Below are 12906 nucleotides of genomic sequence, written 5' to 3'. Positions count from 1 at the left end.
ACTTAAATGAACTTTTTTTTTTGTTGAATATATTTGGAAATGTTAAATATAATGAAAATAAATAAAATACATTTTCATACATAAATTAAAAATGTCGTTACCATATCATCATGCCTAGCTGTTTTTTTTTTTTTTTTTTTTTTTTTAATAAAACTGGCCAGCACATTTTGTACTCATGTAATTAAGATGAGCAATTTTAGATCGTTGACATAAAGTTTCCATTGAATTCATACTAGCCTTTATTCTTGTCGTAATTATTTTCTGTATACAGTTTTAATTAATTTTTAATACATTTTTACGAGTTACAATTTAAATATTGAATGACTTTGTACAGAAAATGCTTTTTTAAAATTTCATATTGATATTATTTCTTTTATTTAACTGTTTTTGTCCATTTCATATAAAAATCAGAACTTGTTGCTAATCGATAAGCTGTAAGATGTTTCATTTATTTTTTAATACTTTGCTTATCAGAGCAGAAGACTGAATCCTTAACTACAGCAGCATTACAATACTAAAAATTTTTTTACACGCAGAATCGCTAATTAAGAAACTATGTTGCGTGCAATTTGGCAAAAATATAAAGCAATAGGTCAGTTTTCGAATCACAATGTTAGAATCAGGTTTGAAATGAAATTTACTTAAATATTATATTTTAAAAAAATTAGTTTGGAATACGTAATTTTAATGTGTAGTTTGGAAAGCCATCAATAGATGGCGCTACGAGTTAAAATTTAACATTGTAATCTTATTTCTGCAAAAATTCACGAAGTAATTGATTTTGATATCAGTTATAAATCATATTTTTTTCTAAATAATATTTAGAAGCGTTTCATATATTCCTTTATACACAGTTTTCACTAAACATTGTCAGCTGTCAGCAGAATGACGTTTACGGCAACCCTATTGCATTGCTATTCCGCACTCGTTTTGTTTACATTTATTTGTACTGTGGTCAGTTTGCAAAAAATATGCGAAAATATCAAGGACGACCGAAAAAACATCCTGGTTTTAATAAAAGATCCAGAATTCAGCGTAAACGTCGAGCTCAAGAAAAAAATATGAAATTAAATTCCCGAGATGTGGAAGATTCCGAACAAGCGGATGTTTTCGAAAGGTGAGAAATAATTTATTCTTTATATCGACTACCCCGTGTTTATGATTTCGTAGTAAGTTAATTCCGAAGTAAAATATGCGTATTTTTTTTATTGAAGGTCAGAAATTATTGATACAACTGCATCTGTGTCAAAGGAGAATCATTGCCCGGATGATTTTTTTACAAAGTAAGTTTTTTTTTTTTTTGTATGTGTGTGTATGAGGGGATGCTAATAATTGTTCAATTCTGTTATAAGAATCTATTCCTCCATTCACACTAAATTGTTGGGAAATATTGAAAGGGTAAATTCCAATTCACAAGGAATTGCTGAAATAATTGAATCTTTTCAAAAGTATGAGCATGTTCTTGCGATCTAAATTGAATTCACCATCATTACATGTATTATTGGAAATTTTATAGTCATATGTTTGCTACGAAATGCTTTGTCAGTTACCTATGGTATATTTTAACAGGTGTATGCACATTTATTCATGTGCTCGCTGTTCAACTTGCTTTTTTTTATTATGTCATTTACTTGGATGTTAAAACTTTCTTTTAGCGTTGGAACATTTTATGATCATTTAGTAAAATTTATATATAAATATATATTATTGCTTGTTTATTTATGGTTCTGTATATTTGTCATGTATGCATGTTGTGAAGTGTAGTTTTTGAAAAATATGTCACAAATGTTAAATTCCACCAAAAGCTGAATTGAATTGATATTGGGATGCAGGTAATTAGAAAATATCTGCTGTGTATTTTGAGCGTAAACCAAACTTGTGCCAAGAATGGGACCAATACGCTCAGGCTTGCTTAGCCTTTTTGCCATTGTCCAAATTGAATTATCTCCAGTATAAAGGGAGTGAATGCTTTCTCTGTATAACATTAAAATATCCGTCTGATCAAAAATCTACCAATAAGAAACTTTTCATATGTTATGTGACAGACTTTCTGCAAACAGAAGTCCTCAGCTCTGTTCTTGTACATGTTTTTTAATTGTGGTTCAGATGTGTACTTCTCAAAGGAATTCTTCTCATAGGAAGATTATCTGAACATTTAAAAACTATATTCTGCTTTTAGGGGCCTAATATTTTATGCCCCTAAAATTAATATTGAAATTTCTAAAATGTTGAAAAATATGTCATCTGGATTCTGTACAAAAAATATAATCCCCTTTTTCATTTCTGCATTTGCAATTCCTGCATTTTCTTTATTCCTACATTTTTTAATTGGAAGGAATTTCATTCGCAGAGCCCTCTAATTTATTCTTACAAATCATGTAGTAATGTACCATTTTAGATAGATATAAATAACACATTTTGTAATTTTTCTAAACTGTGGTTATACAGCATGATATAATAGCTACACAGGGTATGGCGAAACAGTATACAGCAATATCTGTCGCACTGTCTGAGATGGGTGGTAGTCATACATAGCTTAATGCTTAAATTTGTTATGTGTTATTTATTTATTCATGTTTTTTTTTTTTTTTTTTTTTTTTTTTTTTTTAATTATGTTATAGCAGTTTATTTCTTTCATTCTTAGGTCCGGAAGTGAAAAATTTGACTTTTCTACGCCAGAAGTTACAGCTAATGTTCCTAAGACAAACCAGGCTTTCCTGAGGTAAGTTGGTTTATTTTTAAAATAGATATTAGCTGTGCATGATATTACAGTTACTTAATTATGGTTAACTAATTATGTATTAATTTAGAAGTCAAGCAACCAAAATCAGCGTTATATTTTCAAATAGTGAATATTTCAAAATATGATGCTGATTTTTGTTGCTTGACTCTCAAATTAATACTTGGTCGGTGTGTTATTGTATCTTAATTAAACTAATTATGGTTCTTTTCTTCTCAGTTCTGATCTGGACATTTCAGTTATTGACTCTGACGTAGAAGGTAGAAATACAAGCTCTCTTTTGGGGTAAATATGTATTTCTCTATGCCAAAATTAAAATGTCATCATTTATGTTTTTCTTTTATGGTGTTACATTATGTTGTTTACATACTGATAGCTATTAAAACTGTTAAATATAATATTGTAGCTATCAAAAAGAGGGGGATGAATTTGATTTGTACCAAATTTGGACGTTTTGCATGAAAGAACTTGAAAATAAAAGATTTTTTTAAAAATATATTCATTGAAATCAGTGAAATTTTCAGTCGGGACACTGAAGCAAATGAAAATATTTTGGGGTTTGATTCTTTTGATGGGAGCCTCATCAATAAGCCTACTATCTTTTTTAAATATTGCTTCTTTTTCATTGTTTTCATGATGTTTTATGTTCCCTTCATGAAAGAGATTTTTAATAATTTAAATTTTGTTAATAAAATATAACAAAATGAAATCTGTGATTATGTGGCTGTTATTTTTTCCATATATATTTATTTGAGGAAAACCACAAATTTTATTATTTTACAGAATTTTTAAGAAAAATATAAGGATAAAATTTTTTAAATAATTCTGATTACTACCTTTGCTTTCCTCTCATAATGTGCCTCAAATTAGAGCAATTAGACAACAAATTTAAGTCGTGATCTTTTTTTTCCAAGTTTTTTTTTTAGGCTTAGGAGTATAAATTGCTTATCCCCACAAGACAGTGCATCTTCTTAGTATGCCATCCTAAGGCTCCGTTCACATGATGGTATAAATGTCATAGACGCATAATCATAAGGCACAAAATGTGGGAGTTCCATTCACACCTGCGAGAGAGGGTCTAAGCCATAGCCAATTAGAGAAGCTAAATTTGTGCATGCATGTATGTGTCTACAGCTTTCTCTCTCAATAGGTTTTATGTATATGCTCTGATTGGCCGACTCTTATATCAAGTCGGCACAAAGTTGAAAACTTCAAGCTTAATGCCCAAACTAGTTTTTGTGACATAGCAAGGTCTGACTACAAAGCGTTGTTAGTTGGGAATTATGACATTTATACAACGGCTTGAATAGAGCCTTAGAAAGCCATTTGGTAACTGAGTTATCCACCATGAAAGAGTTATTCTTGCCCCTCTGAATTCAGTGTTTACTGGAACACGAACATTTTATACTCAGGTGTAGAGGCCCTTCATGTGAAACCTCCGGCACACAAAGTAGTGACTAATATTGCACGAGCAAATGACACTGCGAGCATGGAAGCAGCAGTTGTGAAGATGACTCATCTTCTTGTAGTAATATACTGGTAATCCAGTGTATTATTATTGTTAATTTATTTGCTATCTGTTGCCTAAATTTCCTAAACCTAATTGCGAATGGGCTGCCTGCATGGGCGTTTTCATGGTTTTCCCTGTGTATATGAGCCATTTCCCTTAGAAAGTCCTCCATGAAAGCATTCCTCCTCTTAGGAAGATCAAGTGCTTTGCTGTCATCAAATAAGCCAAATTTAAACCTAATTTGTAATATTTATATATATTAATTATATATATGTATATATATTGTATATATATATATTTTAGCTTGGAGTCTGAGCCTCTTCAGGAGAACCTTAATGATGAATTTCTGTGTCCTGATTCACCTTTAATTATCGAAAGGGAAGATCGACGAAAGGCAAATCCATTACCATCTGGCAGAACAATTTGCAATATGTCTTTTGTAATAGTGCAGGCTAGGACATTAGAGCAACATTCCCTAAATTGTAAATTTGGAGGATCATTTATTTTTAACAAAGTGATTCGACGTGGTCTTGTCACTACATATAACTATGTATGTGATAAAATTTTATGTGGGGAAATGGCAACAATTTGTTCTGATATGGAGAAAAGCAGCCTAAATCAGCTTGCAGTATTAGGTGCGTTATCTACTGGCAGTGGATTTTCACAAGAGGAGGAAAAGTTTAGCATCATGGAAATTCCGTATATGAGCAACTCGACCTTTGCTTCTTGTGAGCGAACTACTGGCAAAATAATACAGGGATGTGCACAGGAAACTATGTGTGCTGCTATAGAAGAGGAGAAAAGGCAGGCAGAACTTCGCAATGATAAAGATAATGATGGTTATCACTGTATAACTGTCATTGTTGATGGAGGTTGGTGTAAAAGAAGCTATGGGCATGGTTACAATGCTTCAAGTGGCATATCTGTTATTATAGGCATGGTCACCCAGAAAATTTTGTTTGTTGGAATTCGCAACAAAGTGTGCCTTATATGCAGTGCTATTGAAGATGGCAAGATGCCAAATAAAGTGCACCTTTGTTGGCGAAATTGGAATGGGCCTTCTACAGGTATGGAAAGCAGTGCCATTGTGGAAGGTCTGAATTATCTCCAGTGTGTTCACAAAATACGTTGTACTCGACTTGTTGGAGATGGAGATGCTAACACAATGGCCAAAGTGAAAGAAAGCGTTTCATATGGAGGACGGGTGATCAAAGTAGAATGTGCTAACCATGCTGTTCGAAGATGTCGCAGAGCTCTTGAGAAACTTCAGCAAAATACTGCGCGCTTCCCCTGGGCTAAAGGAATTGCTGCCCGTAAATTGCTGAAAATTAAAATGCCACTGTTAGTCAGAGGTGCTAGAGTAGCTATAAAAGCTCATGCTTTACCTAGCCATTATCAGCACACACAAGAAGCTATTGATGCATTAGTATCTGACTTGAGAAATGGGCCACATCATATATTTGGCAAGCATGATGCTTGTAGTGCTTTTTGTGCAAAGAAAGGTGCAGAGTTGGACAGCACATACAATGAAATTTTTTCCTCGGGTATGTTGCAAGCTATTGAAGCAGAAGTGGGAAGAGTACTGATATCGTGTAGCAGTACTCTTATTTGGAATGCCACAAATAATCCTGCTGAAAGCTTCATGAGTCAACTGTGTAAAACATCTGGTGGAAAAAGAGTTGATTTTTCCAAAGCTGGTGGCATGAACAGGCGTGCGAGTATTGCTGTCATGGCCTATCAAAATCCAGCACAGCAGTGGCAAAAAAATGCACAAAAAGCTGTAACAGGAAGTAGCCCCAGGACTCCAACTTTGAAATTCTTAGCTTCCAGAAATAAGCGCCATGTAAAACGTCTTGAGAGACGTAGACTTTTTGACACTGAGAAGAAAAAGAGAAATATGAGGAAAGCAGGACATATTCAGCAAGGTGGGGATATTTCTTATGGTGATTTTCCTGAGAAACCAGACCTATCAGATGAAGCATATGAATTGGCAGCTAAAAATTTTTTTATATCAATTGAAGTTCCAAAAAAAGATTCTCTTGAGGCCGTAACACGTGGACAGTCATCATCTGAAAGATGGCATCATGAAAGATCAAGAAGAATATCATCATCCTTTTTCAAAGATGTTGCTGATAGGCGTCCAACAACACTCAGTGCTGCTTTAGTGAAACGTATCATATATAATGATAACGTTTCAACTAAAGCATTAAAGTATGGCTTGGCTAACGAAGCAGTAGCCTTAAATCAATACAAGGAAAAGCACATGGGAAAAAACATCAGACGTTGTGGCCTTTTTATTGATCCTAAATATCCCTTTCTTTGTACTTTGCCAGATGGATTGATAGACGAAGATGGATTACTTGAAATAAAATGTCCTTATACAGCCAGATTCTCAGCAGACTTGTCAGACTTTTTCAGCAAGCCTAATTCTGTTGGTCTTCGGATGGATGCTGATAATAATCTTTATTTACCGAAAAGCCACAAATATTATTTTCAAATTCAAGGGCAGTTAGCCATAACAGAGAGGAATTGGTGTGATTTATATATATGGTGCAGAGAAGATGCAATCACATTAAGAATACCCGAAGACAAAACTTTCTGGATCAGTTTAGTTCCAAAACTCGAAAAATTTTACGTGAATTGTATTCTTCCTGAGCTTGTTGATCCAAGAGCACCAAGAAAAATGTCTCTTAGAGAACCGAAGTATATTGTTGATGCTAGAGCACAGAATGAGAAACAAAAACAGGCCACTGCTTCTGTAAAACAAACACAAGAAAAAAGAAAAATTGAAATTTCAGAAGCAGATAAAATTATTTCATCTCCTAGAAAGAATGCAGGAGAGAAAAGAATCAGGAAACCAAAAATTATTTTTGATTTGTAATCAGTAACAAGCCAAGCCAGCACACCGTAACATTTTCTACGTCTGAATAAAAACTATGCCTGCAACAAAGCATTATGATTAAATCCATACCTAATTAGAATATTACCCCATTTCTCTAAAAAAAATATGTTCAAAAAGTCTCTGCTTTCAGTAATAGATACATCTGATCAATTTTGCCATAATTCTGTAATCAATACTTGAAGCTAGAATCTCCTGTGCTGCACTGCTTTCATGATGAGTGCTTTTCATGATGAATGAAGTAAAATGGGGAAAAAAGGCGGCAGATCGTTCACCATTTGAAAAAGGGGCTTATTGTTGGTGCACATTTAGTGGGGGCATCGATTTCGAATCCTTCTCTAAAAAATGTAACTGCAGTTCGAGCATAGTTTTCAAAGACAGTGATCGGCGGTATCTCCGATGAATTGTACGGCAGAACACGGATTCAACTATCACAAATCGTCAACCAAGGCTCTTCCCAACAAATTTCAGCTAGAACTATGCGCAGCGAATTGCAGAGGGATAGGAATGCATAGTTTTGGTGCCTGTAAGAAAATCACTCAGTTCTGCCGACATGCAAGACTTCATTTTCAGTGGTGTCGAGAAAAGACACTGGACATCTGAGAATTGGAAATGGGTAATGTGGTGGGATATTACATTATGTATTACATATTAAACATAAGTTATGGGTTACCTCATAACTACAGAAGGTTCCTGTTCGCTGCCAGAAAAGGTTGAAGTAATCTGCAATGTAAATTACCGACAATACATGAGCTTTGTTCATTTATGGGCATGATAAAATTTTATCGATGCTTTTTGAAAAATGCTGCAGAAACTCAAGGAGTCATACACGAAATGTTAAAGGGTGATAAAAAAAGATCATTGTAAAGTTCCATGCACAGATGAAGGTGTTTAGTGTATTTAATTATGGCAAAGCACACTAGGGCTATCTGCCTAAGAGAAGGGATGCCTTCGTGGAGGACTTTCTAAGGGAAACTGGCTCATATACACGTTACACATGGGGAAAACCACGAAAACGCCCATGCAGCCAGTACGTTCGCGGGATTCGAACCTCGGACCGAACTACCAGTGTTCAGCGATTTTACCGCTCTGCCGCTGGTAGGCCTGCACAGATGAAGGAATTCACCAGTTTGAGAAGTGCAAATCTGATTTAGTCAATGGTGCCCTTTTGTGTTTCCCAATGGATTACCCTTTGTGTGCAGATACATCAGACTTTCCTATAGGATCAGTATTGCAGCAATTGGAAGAACAAGAACAAGACTGAAAACCTATTGTGTTCTACTCTAAAACATTAAATAATGCACAGAAGGTTTATAGTACCTATGACAGAGAATTCTTAGGAATATATCTTTCTGTCAAGCATTTTAAACATGTATCGGAAGGACGCAAATTCATCATACTTACTGATCACAAGCCACTGTCATATGCATAGAAGCAAAAGAATGGGAAGGCATAACCCAGACAACACCACCAACTTCAGTATATATCGGAATTTTCAACTGATATTCAGCATATTGATGCCAAAGAAAATTTAGTTGCAGTTGAAGTAGTCTCAGTTACTGGCTATGAAGCAGTAGCAGATGCTCAAGAATATAATGAAGAATTGCAACATTTAATGACAGGTAGTGCTTCACTGAAATTTAAATCATCTACATTAGCATTTTGGAAAACATTAAGATGTGACAGCTCAACAACCAGTATCAGGCCTTTTATTTCAAAGCAATTTAGACAACAAATGTTTCATCAAATTCATAATTTTGCTCCTCTGGTATCAGGACAACTGTCAACGAGATGACTGAAAAATTTATCTTTCCAAATATAAAGAAAGAAATTCACGACTAGACTTAAAGTCCTGTTAATTGTCAAAGGAGCAAAGTCAACAGGCATACAAAATCTAAAATAGCCGAGTTCCAAGCACCTCATGCTAGATTAAGTATTGTGCAAGTTGACCTGATTGGGCCATTACCACCATCTGCTGGTAGGACGTATTATCTGACATTTATTGACCATTTTTCCTGTTAGGGAGAAGTAGTTTCTTTACCAGATATCACAAGAGAAATGGTTGTCAAAGCATTTTACAATCATTGGATTAGCAGATTTGTTGTGCCTAGTTCCATAATCTCAGATCAAGGAAGACAGTTTGAGTCGCAGCCTTTCAAGAGCCTTGCAAAAGTATGTGGTGCTAAAGTTTTACGTTCCACTCCATACCACCCACATTGCAGTGGGAAAATTGAGCAGTTTCTCAGAACTTAAAAAAATGCAATAAAGGCTCACATCAACATCAGATGGACAGAAATCCTTCTAGGATTCAGAGTTGCAATATGTCCTGATACTAATCACTCTGTAGCTCAAATGGTATATTTTATGCAAATAAGGTTACCATGTGAGTTTTTCGACTACCTACCACTAAAACTAAACCTGAACCATTTGTAACAAATTTACTGTCTTTTATGGATCAGCACCAGTTTATCAACTGCTAACAAACATAAAATATTTATGCATAAAGACTTGAGATCATGTTCTCATGTGTTTGTGAGAACTGATCGTGTGAAAAAGGCACTTGAATTTGCTTATTGAGGGACCATTTTTTTGTTATGAAAAAATATGATAAATATTTCCGAGTCTTAATTAAGGACAGACAAGTTAACATTTCATTGACAGACTGAAACCAGCTTATTTGTTACTTTCGAACAAATTACTAGAAACAGTGACTAAAAATAAAAAACCATTTCACATTTCATGTACCCAAAATTCTGATATTGTACCTAACGTCAAATCTATTATTCTAGATGGTATGAAAATCAGAAAATGTGTTGGATTTAAGGACTAATGTTTTGTATATTTTGCTATACTTCATCATCTTCTAAATATTAGTAAATATATATCTGCATTAGTGATAATCAGCTGTGAGCACATAGTGCACCATCTGCAACTCATTTGGGTATAAACTATGCTAGTGATTATAATGTCCTTGTTTTTTTCCATATGCCATATGTTGCATGAAATTTTGTTATATGAATCTAGCTTCCTGTGAGGAATTTCTGTGATCTTTCTAGTATGTATGGTCAAGAATTAGGCTTGTGATATACTGTCATGATTTTGCCCACATGTTCCCTGAATATACTACCATTTCCTTAGGAAGACTTCCAAGAAGAATACTGTTGTGAGTTCTAAGCCTAACTATGGTTTGGAACTGTTTATAATGAATTATTGGGATTCTGCACATGTAATGTGGATGCAATTCTATTTCCATTTAGAAGATTTTCTGCAAAGGCAATGCTTTAGCTGTGAGATAATTCTGTTTTGGAAATAAAACTGATATTTATTTAGATTTGTGGTATTTATAAGGCAGTTTATCAATAGCAGGTAGCATCTTGCCTCTTTGCTTTGATCAGGGCCTGTGCAACCAGTGGTAGTCAAAATTTTATAATTTAGCAGAGGGCACTGAGCAGCAAAATTTAGAGGCAAAAAAATGTTCAGAACTTACGAAGACATCAGCCAGCAGAATTTAGGATATGCAGAGATTGCACTGAGTGGCAATAGTGCCATATGTTACATTTGCTATCTGCATTATTAATTTGTGAAACAATTTCAGCTGCTTGAAAATGCATTTTTCTGTTAGAAATTTGTATTTCTTGCAATTTCTTTTTTTTTTGGGGGGGGGTCGAGAATATGGTGTTAAAAATATTTTATCATTTTCTTTTTTTTTTCTTTTCAGGTGAAAATTTTGTTCATGATTTGGCTTTCATTGAGACGTCTCTGGGTCAGGAGTTACTAAGGAAGAGAAACTTACATGCAGGTTGAAGGATGCAGTGTCAAATGTATAAGGAATATAAAAGATGCTGTATATTAGTATAAGTTTGAATAACCATAATAAAAAAATTTCTTGAAAATTGTGTTTTTTCTGCGAGTTATTAAAATTGGAAATAATTAATTACAATATTTATGAAAATTTTCGAAAATAAAAATACAAGTAGTATTTAAAAAGTACTGCAAAACTCATTTTTAAGTAGAAAAATTATTCTCAGATGAAATTCTTTATGCAAAAGGATTCGATTATGCAAAAGGACTTTTTTAGTATTTGAAAGGTTCATTTGAACCCAACAACTGAAACTAACATATCCCCAGTTTATTGATACCAACCATTTTGTTGGTATCAATGAACCCACTACTTTCTAAAAGCATTTCTGTCAATTACTAAGGGCTAATGAACAAGTGTTGAATTCTCAAGATGAATGTTGCCGAAACAGAAAAAAGTGTACTTCAGAACATTCTGCAGTAGCTCAAACAAAGTCACGGACCTCATCTATACTGTAGTCAGAGAGAAATTATTCCCCTTCCTTTTCTTTCAAAAGCTGAGTTTCCAAACGCACAACGGGAGGCCGTTGCTAAAAGCTGTGGAACCAGTTTTATAGCTATTTTTAGCAACTTGTGAGCTGTTTTTCAGATAACACAGTAAATCTCGGGGAGGGGGAATTTGAAATCATGATCACTGCCGGTACGGCAGAATTTACGTACAGGAAAATTGTAAAATTCAGCGAAGCATCAAGCAATAAAATTTTAGAATTTTGTGGGAAGGGCACTTGACAACAGAATTTATTGCGTACAAAGTCAGCAAAATGCATAGCGCCGTACCTGATTCATGATACAGCAGTATTCATTACCAATAGCAAACTTGTTTGAGGATAAGTTCGAAAAAATGTTTTCTAGTTGTTACCTAAAATCGGTAAACAATAATCTTTGAAAGATTATTCGATTATATCGTTACTAATATGGTAAAAATTTGAAAAGCAATCAGAAGCCGTATCTCTAGGGTCTTCAAGTCACGATTTGTTTTTATTTGTTCGAATATGATATTTATATCTCTCTTCCTACAAGTATGTATCTTCGTACGTATAAAGTATCAAAAATAATAAAAGTAATTAATAAATTTTCTCTAGTTGCCCTGAAAACTACATCTGAATATAAAGATAAGAAAGACATCAGTAAATTGCTGTTGTTATTTGCTGATCATAATGGTAATCAACCGAACATGATCACATATACCGTCTTCAAAACTTTGATTTTTATCAAGCTTCATATAAATACTAGGTTTTTGTTAGTCACGTAATTTGACATCCTAAATTTAAGATGACAGATGAAATAATGACTAGTTCTGAATTAGCTCACTCAGGAAGTAAAATTTTCTCCTTCCCGTCAATATAGCATATTTATAGCTCCCAATGATGGCGATCACTAACTAAATATGTTATGGATTAGAACCCTATTGCACTCCATAAGTTTTTCTTTATTCGCTTTATGTGCATGCATGCATGCTTGGTTGTGGAAGAAATTAAAAAGCCCCCCCTTTTTTTTTTTTTACTTAGGTTATTCGAATGTATACGCCAGACATTTATTTGTTGAACTGTAGTTATAATTTGGAACGTGGTGCTAGAGCCGTTGGAGCCGAACCGAACGTCAGTTTGTTTAGAATTATAGAGTTTGATTACGCCAAAGCAGGTGAATTTGGAAAACACCAAAATCGGTCATGCATCCAACTCGTTATCGAGGCTTGAACTCCGGATGAACTACCAGTGTTCGGCGGCTCGCTTGCTAGAACTGCGTTAGGCTCTTTGAATGTAGCAAAGCCACGAGGGTTACCTTCTTAAGATGGCAGGCCTTCGTGGAGTCATTTTCTGAAGGCTTAGATTAGGTTATTATGGCAAAGCACAGTAGGATGCCTTCATGTTGAACTTTCTTAGAGAAATTGACAACCCA

The 12906-nt window shown here is 34.3% G+C and overlaps 2 protein-coding genes across 3 annotated transcripts in view; both read left to right on the top strand.

Annotated features, from left to right (window-relative positions):
* LOC118183122 (cubilin-like) overlaps positions 1-12906 on the top strand; it is a 501423-nt gene that overhangs the window by 539 nt on the left and 487978 nt on the right. The window lies entirely within an intron of this gene.
* LOC118190676 (uncharacterized) lies at positions 714-11036 on the top strand. Its single transcript, XM_085813681.1, has 5 exons — positions 714-1117; positions 1215-1283; positions 2645-2722; positions 2960-3025; positions 10868-11036. The coding sequence occupies exons 1-5, from the start codon at positions 972-974 to the stop codon at positions 10869-10871; spliced, it is 363 nt and encodes a 120-aa protein (XP_085669807.1). The 5' UTR covers positions 714-971; the 3' UTR covers positions 10872-11036.

The sequence above is a fragment of the Stegodyphus dumicola genome, chromosome 3 (assembly GCF_044657685.1).
Source record: "Stegodyphus dumicola isolate Sdum_Otavi_A_Nest chromosome 3, ASM4465768v1".
NCBI classification, from domain to species: Eukaryota; Metazoa; Arthropoda; class Arachnida; order Araneae; family Eresidae; genus Stegodyphus; species Stegodyphus dumicola.
This window is presented reverse-complemented; position numbering and strand designations above follow the sequence as displayed.